We start from the raw sequence: 21,996 nt of genomic DNA on the forward strand, positions 1-21,996 counted from the left end.
AGCCAAGAAGCAAACGTTCACTGTTCAATCAAATACCGAAGTTGAATATTATGCTATCGTTGACACCACTGTTGAGGTTGTCTTGATTTATTGGATCCTCGAAGACTTGGGTGCCACTTAGTCATCCCCAACTAACGTTTATTGTGATAACCGTAGTGCCATTCAGATTGCCCATAATGATATTTTTCATGAGCACACCAAATATATTGATATTGATTGTCACTTTTTCTGGCAACATCTCCTTATTGATGCTGTTCATCTTGTATTTGTTGGGACTCTAGATCATACTGGTGATATCTTCACGAAGACTCATCATCTTCCTCATTTTTGGACTCTAGTGTTGAAACTCAAGATAGTTATCCTTAGCTCCCACTTGAGTTTGAGGAGGGATGTTAGAGTATAATTAGAATCAATTAGATCAATTAGCATCAATTATAATTATTTAGCATATCTATATATTTATTGTAAGGATATTACGCTCTTATTATTTTGATTCTTCTAGCATCTCTATATACCCTTATATAATGTATCATTGAAAATATACTCAATAATACAATATACTTTCTTTAGATTATTCTCTTGTTCCAATAGCCACTCTTATTGCAAGAACTGCCCAAGTCTATGGGAACAAAGGTAACACATGTCATCTTCCACAAACAGCGACATCCCTTCAGCACATGATGGAAAAAATAACATTCCACTTCCATCGTCTCCTTTCTCTACAAAGGTTTTCATCTCCCCTTTCTCTTTGCAAACATGAAGATCTACTTGTTTAAAAGGGTTGTTGCCACCATCAATTTTGTATGGCAGCGGCTTATCTACTTTTTTTTTCTTTCTCTTTTTCTTCCTTTTCCATAATCTTCTCTTTCCTTTCTCTTTTTTTTCTCCATATTTCCTTTCACCTTCTTCCTGTCTTTCCTTTGTCGTCCCCCTCTGTCTTTTTCCTTTAAGCTCCCTCCCCTTTCCACCTCTTTTATACCTTTTTTATTTATCTCTTTTTCTCTCATTTTTCTCTTTCTTCTTCTATTTTATCCTTTTTGTTTTTATTGTATCTTTAGTTTGTTTGATTATCTGATTTTATTATTTAATAATCTTTTGTGGTGTATTTTCCTTTTTTTTTTTTGGGTCTTTTGTCTTTTTTTTTTCTTTATGGATGATTTGGGTAGAGTGATACAGATGTATTAAATCTAGAAGAAAGATAAATTGAGATTTGTCTTTTGTTTATGGAAATAATTTGAAATTAGAGAGGAATTTAGATTTAAGTTGAGAAGAAGAACGAATATTTCAGCATATTGCAACACTTTTGTGTAGATTTAAAAATAATAGATACTTAGATTCGTCTTTGTTTATACCAATTAAAATTCATTGGAATTGAATATTGTGTTTACTTTCTGTTTATAGTTTAACATAAAAAATATCTAATCTTTTTTTTAGATTTAAATTTAATTTGTCTCTATTATTTGTAAGTGCCACATGTCTATTTCTATGAATAAAATGTTTTATTCTGTTAAAAAAAAACATAAAAATAGCATATAAATTTTTAAGATAAATACAAAAATTAAAAATAATTTATGTGTTATTTAAATCACATTTTTGTAGTATATTATTCATTAAATTTTTTGGGTCACATTTCATCCTAGCCTCTTCCCCTTTTTTATAGTGACAGATTATAAAAATTTTAACAATAGAGATAAATATATATAACATGATAATAATTTTTATAACTATGATTATTCTTCAAATTACTAATTAAAAAAATAAAATTATAATTTAAAATAATAACATATAATTTAAATTTATTTTTTTGAATTTCATATTTTAAAAAGATTGAATGATCTTTTTATTGTAAATATAATCAAATGTCTCTCTTTCTATATATGCAACTAAATAATTATTTAAAAATTTATTTCCCATACAATTACAAAGTCAATTCTTTATGATATTCGTAGTAGGAAAAGTTTTCCAATTGATGCAGTTGCTAAGAAAAAATTGAAGCTAACTCCAAAAAAAACACCAATGGATACAAAATATGCTTTCAAGTCTCAACCAATTTTTAAAAAAGAACATCAATTTCATTTAGGTTGGAGAATTGATTATTAAAACATACATCTAATATGAAGTTTTCAAATTGACTATCAAGTGCCAAAAGTTTATTGGAAGAAAACTGCAATGCATAGAATTGAGTTAACTGGATCAACTTTTTCTTATAAAAAATTAAAAGCGAGTCTCTTAAATGTAAGCAAGCTATACAAAGAAGCAACTCAGTATTTATATACCTTTATTAAACGATTATTGATCTCTTGAAGCTGTCTATGAACTACTTAATAGAATATCTCAACTTGAAAATATGATGCAAATTTGATATCTTTTGAATTTTGCGTTTTGATCTTCCTTCCATGTATTACAAATATATCATGCATAGTTGGAATACTAATAATGTGTGTGTCACAAAACAAAGAGACTTCATCTAGTAAAATAGACCAACCATATCTCCTATATTTTGCAATTGCTGCTTAAATACTTTAATCAATGTCATAGCATTTATAATATTTGATAATTCCTTTGTGATGCTTGAGATAACTCATTAGTAACTCTCGATAAATTTTTCATCAAGTGCAAGTTGAAATTGAATTTAAAAGATTGAAAGACATTGAATTTAAAAAATTATATGTTTTCAATATAGTGACTCCAATACTAATTTTAGAGACAAAGCATTGGTATTAGAAACATGAGCAAATAACTTGTCCTTCTTTGTTTTGATACCTTAAACAAACTAACACTTGCTCCTTAGTTGGAAATGTCATGGACTTCATCAATCAAAACAATAAATAATTCATTTCTAAGATCATCAACAACAATAACTTTTGTTGTTTCACTTGGAGTAGCTCTTATAATATATATATATATATTTAAATGAGAGCGCTACTACTTTAAGATTTTCATGAGCATTTTTGAAAGCATGACCAATTTTTTCATTATATTGTGCGAGAAAATTCAGAAGTTTCAAAAAAATTTTCTTGATTAACAGAATTATCTGATTCATTATTACCATGAAAGGCCAATCCTTATCACAAGAGAAATCTAATACAATCAATTGTTGCTTTCAAGTGAATTTGATAAAAAAAAAAAAAAATTTAACTCGCTCAAATAATTTTTCTTTTTCAACAACAACACTAATATGTTGCTTCGGCTTCATAAGTGCTTCACATTTTTCCAGCTCGATTATGAGTACTATCATGAAACTTAATAGTTAATACGAGTTTGTAGTCTCTTATTCCTTAACCAATTTAAAAAGTTATTGGTTATGAAAGCATCACCATATTCAGCCTTAAGGTTTCATAAGGTAACAATAAAGACACAAAAAATAACTTCTTCTTTTGTTATAGTTTATTCTAACCACTTTTCACAGTAATAAAATCAATTAGGATTAAATCTACAAAAAGAAAATTCAGAATCAATTTGTAAAAAATTATGATTCCTTAGCTTAAAAAGACCTTTTTGTAAATATATACATTTAACTTTATCTCTCTTTCATTCAAATAATAACTTGAAATCTTTGGTTTCATTAAAGATTTGCCACAAGGCTCTCTACTTAAAATTTTAAAAATCTCTTTTACTAAAGAGGTCGATAAATTGTTTTGAGATCCAAACTCTAATGATAATGTTCTTTTAAAATATTTCTCCATCATTGAAAAAATAAATTTATATTAATTTTTATTAAAAATTTAATTGATTAATAAATATAATATTATTATTGAAATATAATTTATACTTCTATACAATTCTAAAAGTATAATATAAATACAAAACATACAACAAACAAATCAAGGAAAATAAAAACACTAATAACATTTTATTGTAAAGTAATTAACCAAGCAATAAAGAAAAATAGACAATAATACAATAACAAAGAATTTCAGAGTGTAGATGTATTAGATGGTATAATGTGCTTATCACACTACTATATTTATGATAGTAAGTAGAAGTTAGAAATTAGCTTTTAACTGTTAACTTAACCATAATTAAAAGGTCATTATGCTTAACCAGAGTTAGTTAATAGGAGTAGTTAACATATTATAAATAATGCAATATGCAACTTGTATCTTTTGAGACTCTTCATTCTACTTGTGCAAGTTAATCTTTGCTCTCATTGATCCTTTTATTTTTTCCTGCCTTTCTTCTCTCACCGTCTTCCCATTACAGCAATCTCCGCATTGCTTTGTTCAAGCTTTTGTCAAGATGCTGCAATGAGGAACCAAGGTGCAACCCACTAATAAATAACAGTACAATACTTGTTTGTAATATTGCTAGCTACAATTAAAAAGATAAAAAATTGTTATTTTTTTAATATTGATAAAAAAATGTTATATTAGGTTATTCGATTTTAAGTGAGTTTTATTCTAATGTGGGAAGTTTTTTTTTTGCTTTTCAAAAGACAAACGTCTGTTTAAAATTTTTTTAATCAATTTACAAAAAGATCTGATAGTGTATGTGAATCCACAATAGCCAATATAAATGAACATGTAAACTATACTAATTAGAGGGATAGTTGTTAAGTAATTATACCTAATTAGCAATTACTAATTATGTTTAGCTAACCATATATATACCCTAATTGTAGTTGTACACAATAGTTTGATTCAATAACATTCCAATAACAGATTCATGGTAGTAGCTATGGTTGATGTGATTTGGGTCAGGAACCTGCTAACTGAGTTGCAATGTCCTTTAACAGCTACTTTCTAGTTTTTTTTGTAACAATCAAGGTGGTGTGTTACTAGCTACTAATCCAATCCCTCACTTTAAATCCAAGCATTTTGAGTTGGACCTCCATTTCGATCGAAATTATGTAGATAAGGACACAATCCGAGCCAATCATATCTCAGAGCCAATCATATCTTAGGGCTCTGCTCACATTGCTGATGTACTAACCAAGACCGTTCCTACTAATTATGCTTAGCTAATCATATATATACCCTAACTATAATTATACACAGTAGATTGATTCAATAACATTTCAAACTCTTCTCTCTCTCTAAATTTTTTGCATTTTTTTCTCTCTGAAACACTACATTAGATTCAAGATCTGATACCTTTCAATACCATTGATGTTTTTATTAAAAAAAATAATTTTTTAAATTTTAAAAATTATTAAAATACAAAACAGTAGACCCGTTTTGTTTTTATATTCTTTTAAATTATTAAATAAAAAACGGCATTGCCATTTTGATTTTTTATTTTTTTAATTTTAAAAATAGAAAACAGCATCTCCGTTTTGTTATTTTAATGAATTTAAAAAATTAAAATTACAATACTCCACAGTTTAGTACAAACACACATAATAGATTATTTTAGGGATAACACTAATTTTACCCCAATATTAAAAAAAAATTCCTAAGACAAAATTATATCAAATAAATCAATATAAATTTTTATATATTAACAATCACCGTCACAAATTCAAAATCAAATTCTTAAAAAAATATATAATGTTTTAAATTATAAAAAAATTAAATTATCAAAAATTTATTATTAATTAAGATAAATCAAATTCATGAAACAAAATAAAGGCAAAGAGTAGCAGATAGCAAAAAATAGCAGGGATTCAAGAATAAGGGAGTAACCAAATAGGCTAGTGAGCTGGTGGCAACATAGAGTAGCCACGCAGAGAAAATTATAATAGAATAAAATTACATTAATATCTTATATTACGTAAAAGATAAGTTTGTAATTTGTTAACTTTCTATCAATTTTCTTTGAATAGTTGAGAGAAAAATTTTGACATAGGCTCCATATCATTTTTTTTCTCTTCCATTTAATTTTTCTTCCCATTCAATCAAAGGAAAATTTATTTTTCCATTCATTTTTCTTCTCTACATTTTTTTTTTCCTTTTAAATTCCTTTGATTCATAGTATTAATAAATTCGTTTTTGTCTTTGTGTGTCTTCTTTTTTCTTCGACTCTCTTCTACTTTTGCTACTATCTCCTTCCTTTTTTGTATCTTCCATCCTCAACTTCAACTTCTCCTCACCTTCTGCTTCTCCTCTTTCACTACCTCTCTTTGTTACTGTCCACAAATTTATGTGGTGTTCTATGACATTTCTAGCTCCGATCATCAAGATATGCTTTGTCTCACTTTTACTATAGATTTATTGTTCTCTATTTTTTATTTGATTTTTTTATTTAAAAATATATTGATAATTGTTAATTTGTGAAATTTTTAGTTGCTGTTTAGTATTTTATTATTGATTTTTTATGAAAGTGGATGATGATAAATTGGTGGTAATGGTAGCAATGGTAAAAGTGACCATGAATGAGTTTTTAAGTTTCCGATCATTTAAATTTAGTAGGAAACTCACATGTAGTGATTTTTATATAAAGTTAATATTCAAGAATTATTAAATAATTTAATATTAAATCATATCAAACGATTTTTAACTATAAATTTGATAACTATATGTGTCTTTATCTTAATTTTATTAGAGTTTTGTTGTGCCTTATTTAACATTTTGCCAAATACAATACATAGAATTTAATAATTTAACTATATTTTTTAGACTTTAATTTTGATGTATTGATAAGTCATGCAATCACATCCATTCTTTTTTATGATCATTCATGCGGTTAATTTGAAAGATAATTATTTTTACGGATGTGACATTATATAATTAAATACGCGTATAAAATTATTTTATATTGTTAGTGCATCAAAATTAAATTTTATTTTTATAGTATAAACTATTAAATATTATAAAAAAATTTAGATCGTTTACCGAAATAATTTAAAAAATATAAACAATAAATAAAATTAAAAACGTGATAAAAGTAATAAAATATATTACTTTATAGTAGCAAACAAATGTTATATCTGACAATTAATTTATACATTTGATACAAATTTTTAAAAGGTACGAATTAAAAACAAAACAAAATTTAATCACTAAATCTCGTTTATTCATTTTTACTCTTTTTATAATTAAAAAAAAGCACAATAATTCAGAGGATATTTTGGTATTCTTTATCCCAAAAATATCTTCGGTAGGGTACCGTTAAGACGTTACCAACAACCCTCTTCACATTTATTGTTTGTTGAGCGTCGTGAAGCATTTTTTACTAATAGTAATACTCTGTTTTGCAATTTATTTACACGCCACACAACAATAACTCCTTCGTATTATTAATTAATAAATAATAACAATTTTTTTTCTTTTTAAAACGGTAACAGATAAGAAAAATAAGAAAAATATAAAACAGTAAATCAAATCCAGATAAAAGAAAACAGTAAACTATTTTTTTTTATAACGCGGCACCGTAAGAAATATACTAAACTTATTTTCTATTACAAACATATTGTGTTATGAATATTACAAATTTCCAACCTAGCCAAAAAAAGATTTATTTATTTTACACACACATCACGCACTAAAAAACAAATAATAAAAATTAAATAAATCGAAAAGAAAGAAAAAAAAAAAAGTGAAAAAGGGAAACGAAGGTTTCAGCTTCATGACTTTGACTTTTCTCCTATTCTTTCCTTTCATGGTTCGCCTTCATCATTCATCATCATCAGCATCATAATCGTTTTCTTCTTGATTCATCGTTTTCTTCTTCATTTTCAGCCACCTTTGTTCTTTCTTCAGCTCAAAATCGCTCTTTCACTCTTCACACTCTTAACCCTCGCGTTTATCCCTTGCAAACCCAATTCCCCCCCCCCCCCCCCCCCAATTTGCTTAATCAATCTTCATATCTAAGGTAAGAAGCTAAGAAACCCTTTTCCTCTTTTACAATCATTCAATGCCTTTTTCCCTCTTGTTGTGATGAACCCTTTACCTTGTTTTTTCGTCCTAGGGTAGAGACAGAAAGAACCTAAAATTTGAAAGGAAAAGACAAAAAAAAACGTTTTATTTCTCATTTATTTGTGATCAAACCCAAAATTAGGATTTTGAGGAAGGATCGGACATAAAGAAGGTGTAGTGAGGATTAGGGTTTGTTTGTTTTTGTGGCAAAGATGGAATCTTTGGATGCCACCATTTCTTCTAATTCACCATCTTCAATATTATCATCTTCTAGTGGTGTGAATAATAATGATAATATTAGTAGTGTAAGTAATGATAACAATGTTAATAGTAATAGTAATGGTGGAACTGTGACATGGTATGGTGTGAGGCTACCATCTGTTAGCCCTTTACGTTCCCCACTTTCCTTTCTCTTGGATTACTCTGGCATTCTAAGATCAAGCCATGATTCTGAGAGTTTGGTTGTGAACAATGGTGTTACGGGTCTAGAATTGCGGTCTGAGCCTCGGATTCAGTCACCTGATGATGCTGGTGGTGTTGCTTCTGGGACACCCTGCAACAACGGTGCTGCTGGGGAGGTTGCAATAAGGATCATTGGTGCTGGAGAGCATGATCACAATGTGGGGTTAGGTTCGTCTATTCCCTCATCCTCAAGGAGTCAGATTGGAGAAGCGGGGTATGATGGTTGTGATGAGATGATTGGTGATAGAGGGGGAATTGATGATGATGCCGAGGGTCATCGCAATGGAGTTCCGGTCAGCGAGAGGGTGCCTCTGGTGTCTCCAGCTTCTTCTTCGTCTTTGGCTGGTGGTAGTGGGCAGGCTGATGGTGATGTGGGGAATGGTGTAGATAGTAACAATAGGGATTCCTCAAACTACCAGAGATATGACATTCAGCGGATTGCAAAGTGGATTGAGCAGATTCTTCCTTTCTCACTCTTGTTACTGGTTGTTTTCATCCGTCAGCATTTGCAAGGTAGCGCATTACTTCTGTTCTATTGAATTGGTTGTAAAAGCTCCTCTTAGGATACTCCACTACATTCTCGGCATTGTTTGTTGCTATTGTTTACATCCATTGCTGATACATAGTTTAGTATGTATTGGAATTTGATGATGTGGCTTGAACTAATTCAGTTGGGTTGTGATTTTTCTCTTGTGAATTATAATGCTCTGAATAGTTTTCCATTCATATGACTTGGTGTCTGTTGTGTTTATAGCCCTAGGTTGTTTCTTTATTCTAAAGGAATGTGGTGGATGGAATGATAACGGTAGAACAGAGTAAGTAGTATTGGCTAACATCTATACTTCCATATTAAATTTGGTCTTGCTACAGCACTAAATGTTTTCTGTTAATCTAAGCAATGATAGGGAGGAAGGGGCTATAGTATGCACAAATAATTTTGAGGAACATGTAGGTTGCACTTTTGTTGTTTACTGTTTTCTCCAATAGGAGTTTCCCACCTTGCAGGCATGGATCTAGTACTAACTAATGATGAGGAAGATTTATAAAACAAATATGAGGAAAGGAAAAAAATATCCTTCCTACAATTCGTACAATGAGTCCGTTACTGTTACTGCATTTTGCATTCTGGTTCTTGAATGGCTAATATGATATTTGTCCTCCTTTGCTCTGGGTTTTACTTGAGACACTTGTTGTGATTTAATTATTTATAATATCTGTTCAATACAAAGTAAACTTTCTTTCTGTAACTGATACAAAATATCAATTTCAGGGTCCACCTCAAATTTTTTTTTGTAAATTAACAATATTAATGTTTGCTAGTCGCCTAGTCCACATCCATATAAAGCAACTGTGAACATTTTTTGGGTCTCAGTCATTTCAGGATGCCTATTTACATATTAAATAATACAAGTATATCAAAATAACTGTAAAATAGCTGTGTGGATGATTGCACCTGGGTTGTGCCTGCCTTCCTGCAGGTGCAGGGTGAGATCTGTTGCTGCACCTTTGACCAGATTTTGCTGCTTTGCTAAGTGCGAGAGATGTAAAAATATATTTTTGTAGAACTAACTGAGCAATGATGTTGATGAGATTTGTTTCTTTAGTGATTATATGAACACCTTGCTAAGCTTTATGTCTTCCTTGTGAGTTGCGGTTGTTCCTTTTCTTTGTATTGTCATGAGTAGGTGCATCATTTATGATTAACTGCTTCTCACATATAGTTTTATTTTCAGCGTCGTTTGAAGTTTTAAATTGTTATTAATTCGTGATAACCATTTTTGGGAACTTTCAGGTTTCTTTGTCACAATTTGGATATCAGCTGTGATGTTCAAGTCAAATGAAATTGTTAAGAAGCAGACAGCTTTAAAGGTGAAAACTCAGAATTTTATTTATCATCCAAAATTTCCATGTCTAAACCTAGTTCATAGTTCCTATTTTGTAAACCTCCCTCCCCTTTTACCCTAAATATAAATAAATAAATAAATGAGAGGCTTAATACATGCTTTATTATGCAGGGGGATAGGAAAGTGTCAGTTCTTGTTGGTATATCTATTGCCTTCATGCTTCATGTGATGTTCATTTATTGGTGGTATCGAAATGATGATCTTTTATACCCACTGGTGTTGGTTCCCCCAAAAGCAAATCCTTTCTGGCATGCAATATTCATCATCTTAGTTAATGGTATGAACTTGTTCTTTGTATGCAGTTTTCAGTCATTACGTTGCTACAGTGAATTTGTGTAGAACTTTTATTTGCTCTAGTATATTATAAAAATGTCCTTATCACAGGATGCCTGACCGATATATGCAAGGGTTTCATTAAGTTTCAGTGTAATTTGGCAGCTGATTGATTGATCAATAATGCCGAAATTATGCCTTCAGTTTTTTTCATAATTTTTGTTTTAAAAGCTTGTCACATGAAAATGGGTACAACACAACGGATTCTTTATATTTGATTATTCGGTAGGATAGTAATTTAACTAAATTTGTCTCAGCATAAAGTTTTATTTTCTATTTTATTGTACTTCATCTACATTCAAGATGTATTTTATTCCTTTTTTGTGTGTTCGGATCAAGTTTTGTTTGTGTGATATCCATTGTCATTTCCCAATCACTCATGTAATCCTCATCCTAGCATACTAAAGTTAAAAAGGGAAAGTTAACTGAAATTGTGTTGTAGATCTGGAGTTTCTGTAAGTAGAAGTGATCTTAAGATCTCAGCTATCAAATTTCTATGTCCACTAATCTATAGCTATTGAAATAGTTGAAGTGTTTGAATATAATGTTCTGTTAAATGTACAGGGAATCATCCTCTTCATAGAGGAATTACAGAAATAGAAATAACTAGAAAATGGGAAAGAAGGGAAAAATACTAGCCTAAAATAAAGGAAAGATTTCTAATCATAAAATTCCTAAAATTAAGCTAAACCAAAAAAGGAAAAGATTTATAACTAATTCTATTTACATAAAAGATTCATGAAAGGAATTAGGAATCAGATTTTGATTTGATCTAGTCAACACTCCGCCTCAAGCTGGCTTGAAGATATCCTTCATTGACAGCTTGCTTATTATGCTATCAAAGGTCTTTTTGGGTAATCCTTTAGTTAGAACATCTGCTAATTGTTCTGTGGTTGGAACATATGAGATGCAAATCTGTCCTCTCTCAATCTTTTTCCTGATAAAATGCTTGTCAACTTCAACATGTTCAGTTCTATCATGCAGCACTGGATTATAAGAAATAGAAATTGCAGATTTGTTGTCACAATACAACCTCATTGGTGGAGAAATGAGAACTTTTAGTTCTTGTTCTACCCATAGTGCTTCACATATTCCATGAGCCACTGCTCTAAACTTAGCTTCTGCACTACTTCGTGCCACAACACTCTTTTTTACTCCTCTAACTAACTAGGTTTCCGCCAACAAAAGTACAATACCCAGATGTTGACCTTCTATCCATGACATTCCCAGCCCAATCCGCATCTGTATAGGCTTCTATGTGAAGATTTCCATACTTTTTGTAGAGTAACCCTTTCCCAGGCGACCCTTCCAAGTACCTTAGGATTCTAAAGACAGCATCCATGTGTTCTCGACCAGGTAAATGCATAAACTGGCTTACCATGCTCACAGCAAAGGCTATATCTAGGCGTGTATGGGATAAATAGGTTAGCCTCCCTACCAACCGCTGATATCCCCTTTTGTCCATTACATTTTCTGGTTTAGCTGGCTTCAATTTTAAGTTAGGCTCTATAGGTGTTTCAGCAGCTTTACGACCAAGTAATCCCGTCTCTTTTAAAAGATCTAGGATGTACTTTCGTTGGTTCATAAAAATGCCTTCCTTAGACCTTGCAAATTCAATTCCAAGGAAGTATTTTAATGACCCAAGTTCTTTGATTTCAAATGCTTTGGCAAGCTTCTCCTTCAAGTCTTTTAGCTCCAAAAAATCATCACATGTCAGAATAATGTCATCCACATATACAATTAAGATGGCAGTTTTATTAGCTGCTGAATGTTTATAGAAAAGTGTATGGTCAGCTTGGCTTTGAGTATAACTGAGTCCCTTCACCACCATTCCAAGTCATTCAAACCAAGCTCTTTGAGATTGTTTCAATCTATAGAGAGATTTCTTTAGTTTGCACACTTTATTCCTCCCTAGTTCAGCCTCAAATCCAGGTGGAAGTTTCATGAACACCTCTTCCTCTAGCTCCCCATTCAGGAAAGCATTCTTTACATCCAATTGATGTAAAGGCCAATTGTAATTCACAGCAAGAGATAAGAGAATCCGCACAGAGTTGAGTTTAGCAACTGGAGCAAAAGTCTCTCGATAGTCTACTCCATAGGTTTGTGTAAATCCCCTAGCTACTAACCTTAGCCTTATACCTCTCTATGCTTCCATCAGCATTGCATTTGATGGTGAAAACCCACTTGCAGCCAACTAATTTTGTATTCTGTGGCAGATCTACAATCTCCCAAGTTTCATTCTTCTTGAGTGCATGCCACTCTTCCATCACTGCTAATTTTTAGTTGGGATCATCTAGTGCTTCCTCTATGTTCCTAGGCTCAAACAGATTTGTAATTTTTGAAGTAAAAGCTCGATGTTTTTGAGAGAGATTTTGGTAAGAGACATAATTGGAAATAGGATGGTTGGTGCTGGTTTTGAGTACCTTTTTGGTGCAGGTTCTGGTTTCTTTCCTAAGGGCTATTGGTAAGTTATTATTAGAATTGACAATTTCAGATTTACCTGGAAGTTCCTGAAGTACTATAGTTGGGCCGTCTTCCGGGTTTTCAGATTGGGTTGGTACAGAGATGATGGGCTGGTCTCTAGTCTTCTTAGGATATTTCCGAACATAATATCGAAGCTCCTTTTCTGATTGTGGTATTTCTTTTCCTGTTTGGGTTCCAACTAATTCTGACACAATTTCAGAATTGGTTTTCCACATCTTGTTTTTGCAATTGTTTCATAATTTACTTGATCAGTGAAAGTTGTATCCTCAATATGTAAGGTAGGAGTGAGTAAAGGTTCATGCAAAAAATTTTCTTCACTTAGGCTCTCCCCCTTAAGAGAATTTTTCTAAAAAAAGGTTTCATGTTCCAAAAAAGTAACATCCATGCTTACATGAAATTTCTTGGTGTGTGGATTGAAACATTTATAATTCTTTTGACTTGGGGAATAGCAATAAAAATGCATTTTTCTGCCCTTGGATCAAGTTTACTTCGATATAAAGGTGTATGCAAAAACACAGTGCAACTAAATACTTTTAAAGGCAAGTCAGAATGCAACCTACATGCTGGAACATTCTTTTTGAAATTATCCAACAATGTGCAGTAATTTAACACGTGTGGGCATTCGATTTATGAGATAAGCTGCTGATAAGACAGCATCTCCCCATAAATACTTTGGAACATTACCCTCGAACATAATGGCACGTGCTACTTCAAGAAGATGTTCATTCTTCCTTTCAGCAATGCCATTTTGTTGGGGTGTATTGAGGCATGTAGATTGATGTTGAATACCTTTCTTTTGAAGAAATTCACCAAGATTTTTATTAAAGTATTCAGTGCCATTATCACTTCTTAATATTGAAATTTTTGTCAAATTGTGTTTCTATCATTGTTGAAAAATATTGAAAAATTTTAGAAACCTCAGATTTTTTATTCATAAGATAGATCCAATATAGTCATGTGTGGTCATCGATAAAAGTTACAAACCATTTTTTTCCAAATTGAGTTGTTATTTTCGATGGACCCCATACATCACTATGAATCAAGTGGAAAGGTGTAGATGCATGATAAGGTTGAGAGTAATAAGGAACTCTATGACTTTTTGAACGAATACAACTTTCACATTTAAGTAAGGAAGAATCAATATTCTTAAACAAATTTGGAAACAAATGTTTGAGATATGCAAAACTAGGGTGTCCTAGTCTATTGTACCAGAGCATTATTTGGTCCTTTATAGGCATAGAACTTATACCACTAAATCTTTGAGTTATTTTATCCTCCGAAATATCTTCAAAATGATAAAGTCCATCCATCATCTTAGCACTACCATCATCTTTCCTGAGGTCCGGTCCTGAAAAATACCGTGAGTGTCAAAGAATGTCACAGCACAATTGGAATCCTTGCAGATTTTACTAATATAGAGAAGATTACAAATAAGCTTTGGTACATGTAGGACATTTCTTAGGTCAATGTTTTTGGACAATTTAATTGTACTTTTTCTAGCAATAGATGAAAAACTACCATCAGCAACTCTAATTTTCTTATTTCCATAATAAGTTTTAAATAAATGAGAGAGGCTGGTCATATGGTCCCCTTTGCAGTTAAGGGACATAGGAATACTAAAATTACCTGTTTGAGCTAAAGAACCACTAGGAATACTAGACACAGAACTGGAATTAAACAGCTTTATGAGCTGCTCAACCTGTTTCTTACTCAAGGATGATTTTTCAGCCTCATGAACAGTTGGAGTAGATCGTATTTGGGACCAGGTTTGCTGCCTTTAAGATGTGCTGGTTTTCCATGAATCTTCTAGCAGGTTTTTCGGGTGTGCTGAGGTTTATTGCAGTGGTCACCAAAGATTGGAGGGGTGCTTTTGATTTGATGAACTTTTAAGTGGAGTAGGTGCCACTAAGAGTGCATTAGACTCCAAAGAAATCTGTTCTGTCTTGCCTTTTCCCATCATCATAGCTCTACGAGTTTCCTCTCTTCTAACTTCAGCAAATACTTCTCCAATTGAGGGTAGGATTGCTCTTCCAATAATTCTTCCACGAACTTCATCTAGCTCCACGTTGAGGCTTGCAAGAAATTGGAATATCCTCCCTTCTTCCACTGTTTGTTGGTGTTTTGCATCAGCGGCTAAATTCCACTTGTAGTTATTGAAGTGGTCAAGATACTGCCACACCTGCTTTAATGTGTGGAAATATTTGGTGACATTGTCACTTCCTTGTTGAATTTCTCTAGCTTTTAGAGTAAGTTCATAAATCTGGGATTTATTCCCAAGATCAAAATACATCTCCTTGACACTATCCCATAATTCTTTGGCAGTGGTATAGTACATGTAGTTACTACTAATATCCTCCTCCATTGAGTTCACCAGCCATGTCATCACCATGGAATTTTCGGTATCCCACACATTATATTGTGGGTCAGTGACGTTAGGCTGGCTTCACTCACCGGTGAGATATCCATTCTTCACTCTTCCACTGATATACATCTGAACTGATTGAGACCACCTAAGGTAGTTTTGACCCATTGGGTCAAAATGTGGTGATCTGAACTGAATGGGAGTCACCACTAACTAGTACCCGTTGTTCAGATTTTAAATCTGATGGAGTAGGAGTGGTGTTCTCCTTTTGTTCAGGATTAATGACTGAGGAACTGTCAGACATAGCTATAAATCAGAGGCACAGTGCAGAGATCCTGCTCTGATACCAAGTTGAAGTGTTTGAATATAATGTTCTGTCAAATGTACATACAGGGAATCATCCTCTTTATAGAGGAATTACAGAAATAGAAATAACTAGAAAATAGGAAAGAAGGAAAAAATACTAGCCTAAAATAAAGGAAAGATTTCTAATCATAAAATTCCTAAACTTAAGATAAACCAAAAAAGAAAAAGATTTATAACTAATTCTATTTACATAAAAGATTCATGAAAGGAATTAGGAATCTGATTTTGATTTGATCTAGTCAACAAACTTAGCTAGATCTTCTGAATCTCCTTTAATTTATATCCATATTCAACGTTTGTAGTCTTAGTTGATTGCTTAAGCATCACATCTCTTCCGTGTATTGTTCATTTTTGTAGCTTTGAATCATTAATCATTTTATTTTTGTTGCTACTTGGTAGTAATGTTCATCACGTATATTGACTTTCAGATGCATTGGTGCGGCAAGCAGCAATGGCCTTCAAGTGTATTCTGTTAATATATTACAAAAGTGGCAGAGGTCATAGCTTCCGTCGGCAGGTGATTAGTATTTTCCATATAAAACAGGTATATAATTACTGGTTATAGTTAACTAGTTACAATATCTGAAATTGTCTGTCTTACTTGTAGGCTCAAATGTTAACGCTGGTTGAGTACACACTGCTATTGTATCGTGCCTTATTACCAACACCTGTTTGGTACCGGTTTTTCTTAAACAGGGCATACGGCAGTCTCTTTTCATCCCTGACCACAGGGTTATATTTAACTTTCAAGCTAACATCTGTTGTTGAGAAGGTATGTTTCCATTTTTCAAAATTAGTATTCCTTGCTCAGCGTTTGAAGGTACTTGTGTATGATGCTAATTGTTTCCATTGTCTTTAACTTTCTATGTGGTTATTAGGTCCAATGCTTTTTATCTGCCTTGAAAGCATTGTCAAGAAAGGAAGTTCATTATGGGGTTAATGCCACAATGGAGCAGGTAATATTTCCAGTTTTTTGACACATATTAACATCTGAATAAATTCATTTGTAAACAAAAATTTTCTGTTGTATATAATTTTTTGATTCTGCTTTATTTGATGATATGCTAGTTAAAACTTGTTAGTTCTTATTTTTCTAACCACTTGCAAACCTGTAAAACACATTTAAGTTATGGTGTGTAAGTGGTAGATACATAAGAAGAGGATTGTTGTTAGCTATTCTCCTCCAAGTAACACATTTCATCAATCAGTTAATGCAGCTTTGGTCTGTAAAATTACTTACAAATAAATTACTCACATGGAAATGATTAATTGTGCCTTTAGTATAGCATAGATGTATGAATCAAATTTATCACATAATCTCACACAACTTAATTTTCCCTCGTGGAATATTTAGTTAGGACTTGCCGACTTGGTAGTTGGTAATGTTGTACTAAAGTAGAACATTAGTTTTATGGGTAATATGGAGAGGGATTTTTTGAAGAAAACTTAATTTTTATTTGTTGTACCTTTGACATAAGATTATTATTATTTTTTATATTTTATTTTTGAAAGCTTTATTTGTTATGCTTTTTTTTTCTCCACTTTCCGTGGCCACTACTCATTGGTCTGTTCAACCATTTTTGTTTTGATAAATTTTACAATTTTATGCACACGCATGAAAATATTTATATTTTTATCTTAAGCTTTTTTTTTGTTGTCTTCTGGGAATGTTCAACTTGTCCTTCAAAAAATTGGAAATAATTATGAGCTATTTTAGAGGTTTTAAGAGTAAAGTGACAAATAAACCCCTGAGAATTTACATTTCAGACATGTTAATCCCTAATGAAAAAAGAGGTACCAATAAAGTCCTCCAATATAACAAACGTGGACAAGTTAGATCAAATTCAGACCTTCTACCCTAATCATAAGGGCTAATTTGAAGGTAGTGTGTCCACATCTGCTATCCTAGAGGACTTTATTGATACTTTTTTTTCTTTAGGGACTAATCTGTCCGAAGTATAAAGCCTCAGGTTTATTTGTCACTTTACTCAGGTTTTAATAGTATTAAGGATGGATCTGCTTTATGGCAATGTGCCTTTGTGCAGGTTCACTGCATCTATCTTTGGTAATTTCAGTTTAATTACTTTAGAGGTCCCTAGGGGTCTAGTTTCTCTCAATTTATAATCAAGTTCTTATTTCTTAAAAGTTTTTAATCAAGTTCCTTACATTGGAAAGAAGTTTTCAATTGAATCCCTAATCACAACTCACCATTCCTAAAAGGTTACATTAAACATAATATTCACTTTGGACTTAGCTTCCAACTCACTAGATCCTTCTATGTCACCCCATTCCAACTCACCCACTCTTCTGCTGCCCCACACATTGAAATCCACACTTGGATTTGGCACATCTATATTCTGCATTGCTACCACTGCAAATAGATCAACCTTCTAGAGCATATTTGGGGTATTCTTCCGCAAGAGACTCTACCTTCATTTACATCCCTACCTGGCATCTATTCACTAATATTTTTTGGTGCAGCAGTGGTTACTAGGGACTCGCTTGCAAACTTATTTATAATGTAGGGATATGCATGACTAAAAAGTTTCAAACTATAGGCAACTGATTAAAGATTAAGTGAAACTATAGGACCTCCAAAGTAATTACACCTATCATTTCCATGGATATCCTTACTTTGCTTTTGTACTGGAGAGACTTGTAATTGGTTCTAATGATCATGTTAGCAGGGATTCTTTATGCCATAGGCAATGGGAGGAGCCTTATGGCAATGTGTGTTTTTGGCCATTTCAATGTATATTTTTGCAAGCTGAGATGTTAGAATTTTCAGAGACCGTTTTGTTATCTTTGCACTTGTTGATAGATAGTGCTTCAAGATGCATTAGTGGCTGCATTCCTTGGGATTCTTTGTGATTGCAGTGGAATGAGCCTAATGACAATGTTGTTCATGCAGTGTTCTGCCATTCTGTTTAGCTGTTCCTTTGTAGTGTTTCTATATTTTTAAGGATGAGAAATTGTCTAAATACTGATATAGGTATTGTACTGTTATTGAAGACTTTGTTGGGAATCACTTTTAAGTATGATTGTAAAATCTATTCATTGAAATCAGGTTAATGCTGCTGGTGACTTATGTGCCATATGCCAGGAGAAAATGCATGCCCCCATATTGTTGCGCTGCAAACACATTTTCTGCGAGGAATGTGTGTCAGAATGGTAAGTTCATACTTATATTCCTTATTTAGATATTCTGTTGTTTTTTAGCGTTAATTTATTTTAAAGAGGAAAACTAGAAATCAGCTAAGAAAGTTTCCAACTAGTTCCTGTTTTTTTAAGTACTCAAGAATGTGTTTCTTTGGTTTTCATCTCTCTTGCACAGGAAAAAGAGATAAACTTTGCATGCAATAATCTGAACGTTTTGTTTATTGACAACTTTATCCTGTAAAGTGCAAGACATTGGTAATTTAGTAATTATATGGATTGTATGAACAAATATGAGGAAAGAGAATTTGATCATTGCCCTCTTGTGATTCGAATGAGTGAGGGGCTAAGATGTATTGTTATGAACTCGGACAAGATGAAGCTTTCTAGGTCTTGCATTTTTTTGTTTTTTGGGATTGGAAAAAAGAGAGAATTTTATTAAGATGAGAAGATAATACAAATTGGGGATAAGGATTCCCTATACAAAACCAAAACAAAACAAAAGATTTATTTATAAAGATTATGAATTTTACACCAAATAAATGTTAGGAGTCATATCCTACCCCATAAAACATGCTTATCAAAAAGTCTGTCATTGAAGGTGTAATTTTAGACATGAAGATGCCCTTAAGAACAGTGATACTTATATTATTCTTCTATACATGTGTTTTTTCACCTTATTGCCAGAAGCACTGGTTTCCCATAAATCTTTGGATGTTGGACCTTTAATTTTTATGATAAAATGTGTAGGTTAAATTATTCAGTTCTTATAGTTTTTCTAAATTTGTAATTAGGTCCTTACATCTTAAAAGTTTTCAATTAGGTCCTTACACCAGTTTTAAATTTGTAATTAGATTATTTTTAACAGTTTTCATCCATCTCACACCATCATCGTCAGCATATTCCGTTAAGTTAAACATTTTTGGAATGGCAAGGATGTGATTACAAATTTAAAATTGCTGTAGAGATCCAATTAAAAACTTTTGAAGTATTGGAACTCAATTACAAATTTGGTAAAACTATAAGGACTAATTGAGTAATTTAATCTAAAAATTATATTATCCATTTTGATAGCCATCAAAAGTTCAAAGAGACTAATTATAAAATATATTAGAGATGTTCTTTTCTTGTATCAGAAACTGCATTCTGATCTGCTCAATAATGGAACTTTCTTTTCAGGTTTGAGAGAGAAAGGACATGCCCTCTATGCAGAGCACTGGTAAAGCCTGCTGATCTGCGTACCTTCGGAGACGGATCAACGAGTCTCTTTTTCCAGTTGTTCTAGACTCTGGAAGCTTCTTGTTAGGTTGGATGATAATTTTGCCAACCTCTGGTCGAAAGTACCTTGCTTCTTACTCGGCTATCGTGGGATTTTTTCGTCAATCGGTTCCTGGGAAATAAGATTGAAGGAATCATCTTGGATATGACTGTACACTCAGTCATGGCTTGAGAGCACAACATTCCTCCTCTTTTAATGAATTTTAGGTGTACAAAAGAAAAGGGCTCAAACTTGAGGGAATCAACTAACCTTAAGTATTCTTTATATCTCAGAGTGTGATGGACACAGATTTGTTCTTAATGTTCATCTTTTTGAAATTCATTCACCTCATTTTTTTTTCAAAGTATGTTTATATTTATAATATATAAATGTTTCTTTCATAGCCCTTTCGTTTATTTTTATTATTTTGATGCAAAACATGTCAACTGATTTTGTTTCTTGTACACATGTAAACTGAAATTGCTACTTGGTGTAACAAACTTGGATTTGGATGCTTTCGATTCATGTGCATGACTTATTACTATTATTTTGTTTTTTTCTTTTTCTTTTGAATTTTACCGGAGGAGAAGGCTGCTCTCGAGACTTCGGTACAAATACGTGTTGGCGTTAAAACCAGATTTACACGAGAATTTCATTTTTAAATACATGTTTCTTTTTTTTTTTTTTCTAAAAAATAGAGACAAGCGATAAAATGTTAAAACGGTCCTTAAGTTTTCAACTCATCGTCGTTGCGTAGCAAAGCACGCTAATACACGTTGATAATCAGGCTGCTAACGTTTTTCTTTTGGTATTATTACGGGCCCGACAAGAAAAGTACATCTTCACTAGGCGACTTTGTTCATCATTTACTAGTAATTGTATTCTCTCCTTCGGAGGAGAGTCTTAAAAGTATATTCCTAATTCTAAATTAAGATTTTATGTGTTAGGCAATCTATATATTTATTGTCTTTTTTATAAATATTCACAAAAAAGTAATGCTATAAATTTAAATTTTTTTATAAATTAAGTCTAACCAAATTAAACAATAAGACTTAGAATAATATTAGTCATAACTGATTTTTGTTATGTTAAACTCATTTAGTTAAACTTAATTTATAAAAAAACTTAGATGTGTAACATTATTCTTCACAAAACCAATCTTCCAATCTCTATCCTTCCATCTTTTAATTTTTCTGACTAGAACATTAGGGTGGATGACTAAATTTCTCTTGCTATTTAGTACTTCAATAAAGGCTTTAGCGTCGCACTCCACCAAGATTCTTCTCAATCCCAAGGTCCAAGCCATGTTCAGCCCTTTGGTTAGCGTTATATGCTGAGCAACTTCCTATATTATAGGAAAAGTTAGCAATTCATTTGCTACTCTTTTTTTGAAACAAAGGAAGCTCAACACAAAAGTGGAGCGAACAAGTTAAAAAAAATAGTAGAACAACACCTCTTGTAATCACCTAGTAATTTCTCACACCAATAGCATATTCCAATGTCATTTCTGGCATTGCCATTAATAACAAAAGGAAGGGATCCTCACACCTCCATTCCTTGTAGTGAAGTAGAGTCATATTGTAGATTTTTTCAGCACCTTTTTCTGTGTTCTGAAATAGTCTCCTGTTTCTCTCCAACCAGACGTTCCAAACAACCGCAAAGAAACTTATGAACCACTTCTTTCGCTCCTCCTTCCTAAATGTAACACATGTCCAGCTTTAAAAGTGTTCCTTTAAAGTACCCAGACAGGACCATTGTCTGCCAAATTCAGATAACCAAGCACACCATACATGCCAAGTAAATTCACAACAAAAAAAGTGGTAAACAGATTCAACATCCTTATTACATAATCTACACAAATTATCGTCCTGATTA

At 32.1% G+C, this 21,996-nt stretch overlaps 1 protein-coding gene across 1 annotated transcript; it reads left to right on the forward strand.

Moving 5' to 3' along the window:
* Positions 1 to 7,478: 7,478 nt before the first annotated feature.
* LOC107609021 (uncharacterized) lies at positions 7,479 to 20,666 on the forward strand. Its single transcript, XM_016310840.3, has 8 exons — positions 7,479 to 8,771; positions 10,051 to 10,127; positions 10,274 to 10,439; positions 16,136 to 16,224; positions 16,315 to 16,479; positions 16,586 to 16,663; positions 18,775 to 18,878; positions 20,043 to 20,666. Exons 1-8 carry the CDS (start codon positions 8,009 to 8,011, stop codon positions 20,146 to 20,148), a joined length of 1,548 nt encoding a protein of 515 aa, XP_016166326.1. The 5' UTR covers positions 7,479 to 8,008; the 3' UTR covers positions 20,149 to 20,666.
* Positions 20,667 to 21,996: the final 1,330 nt, after the last annotated feature.

The sequence above is a fragment of the Arachis ipaensis genome, chromosome B7, assembly GCF_059453495.1.
Source record: "Arachis ipaensis isolate K30076 ecotype BB chromosome B7, ASM5945349v1, whole genome shotgun sequence".
Classification (NCBI taxonomy): domain Eukaryota; kingdom Viridiplantae; phylum Streptophyta; class Magnoliopsida; order Fabales; family Fabaceae; genus Arachis; species Arachis ipaensis.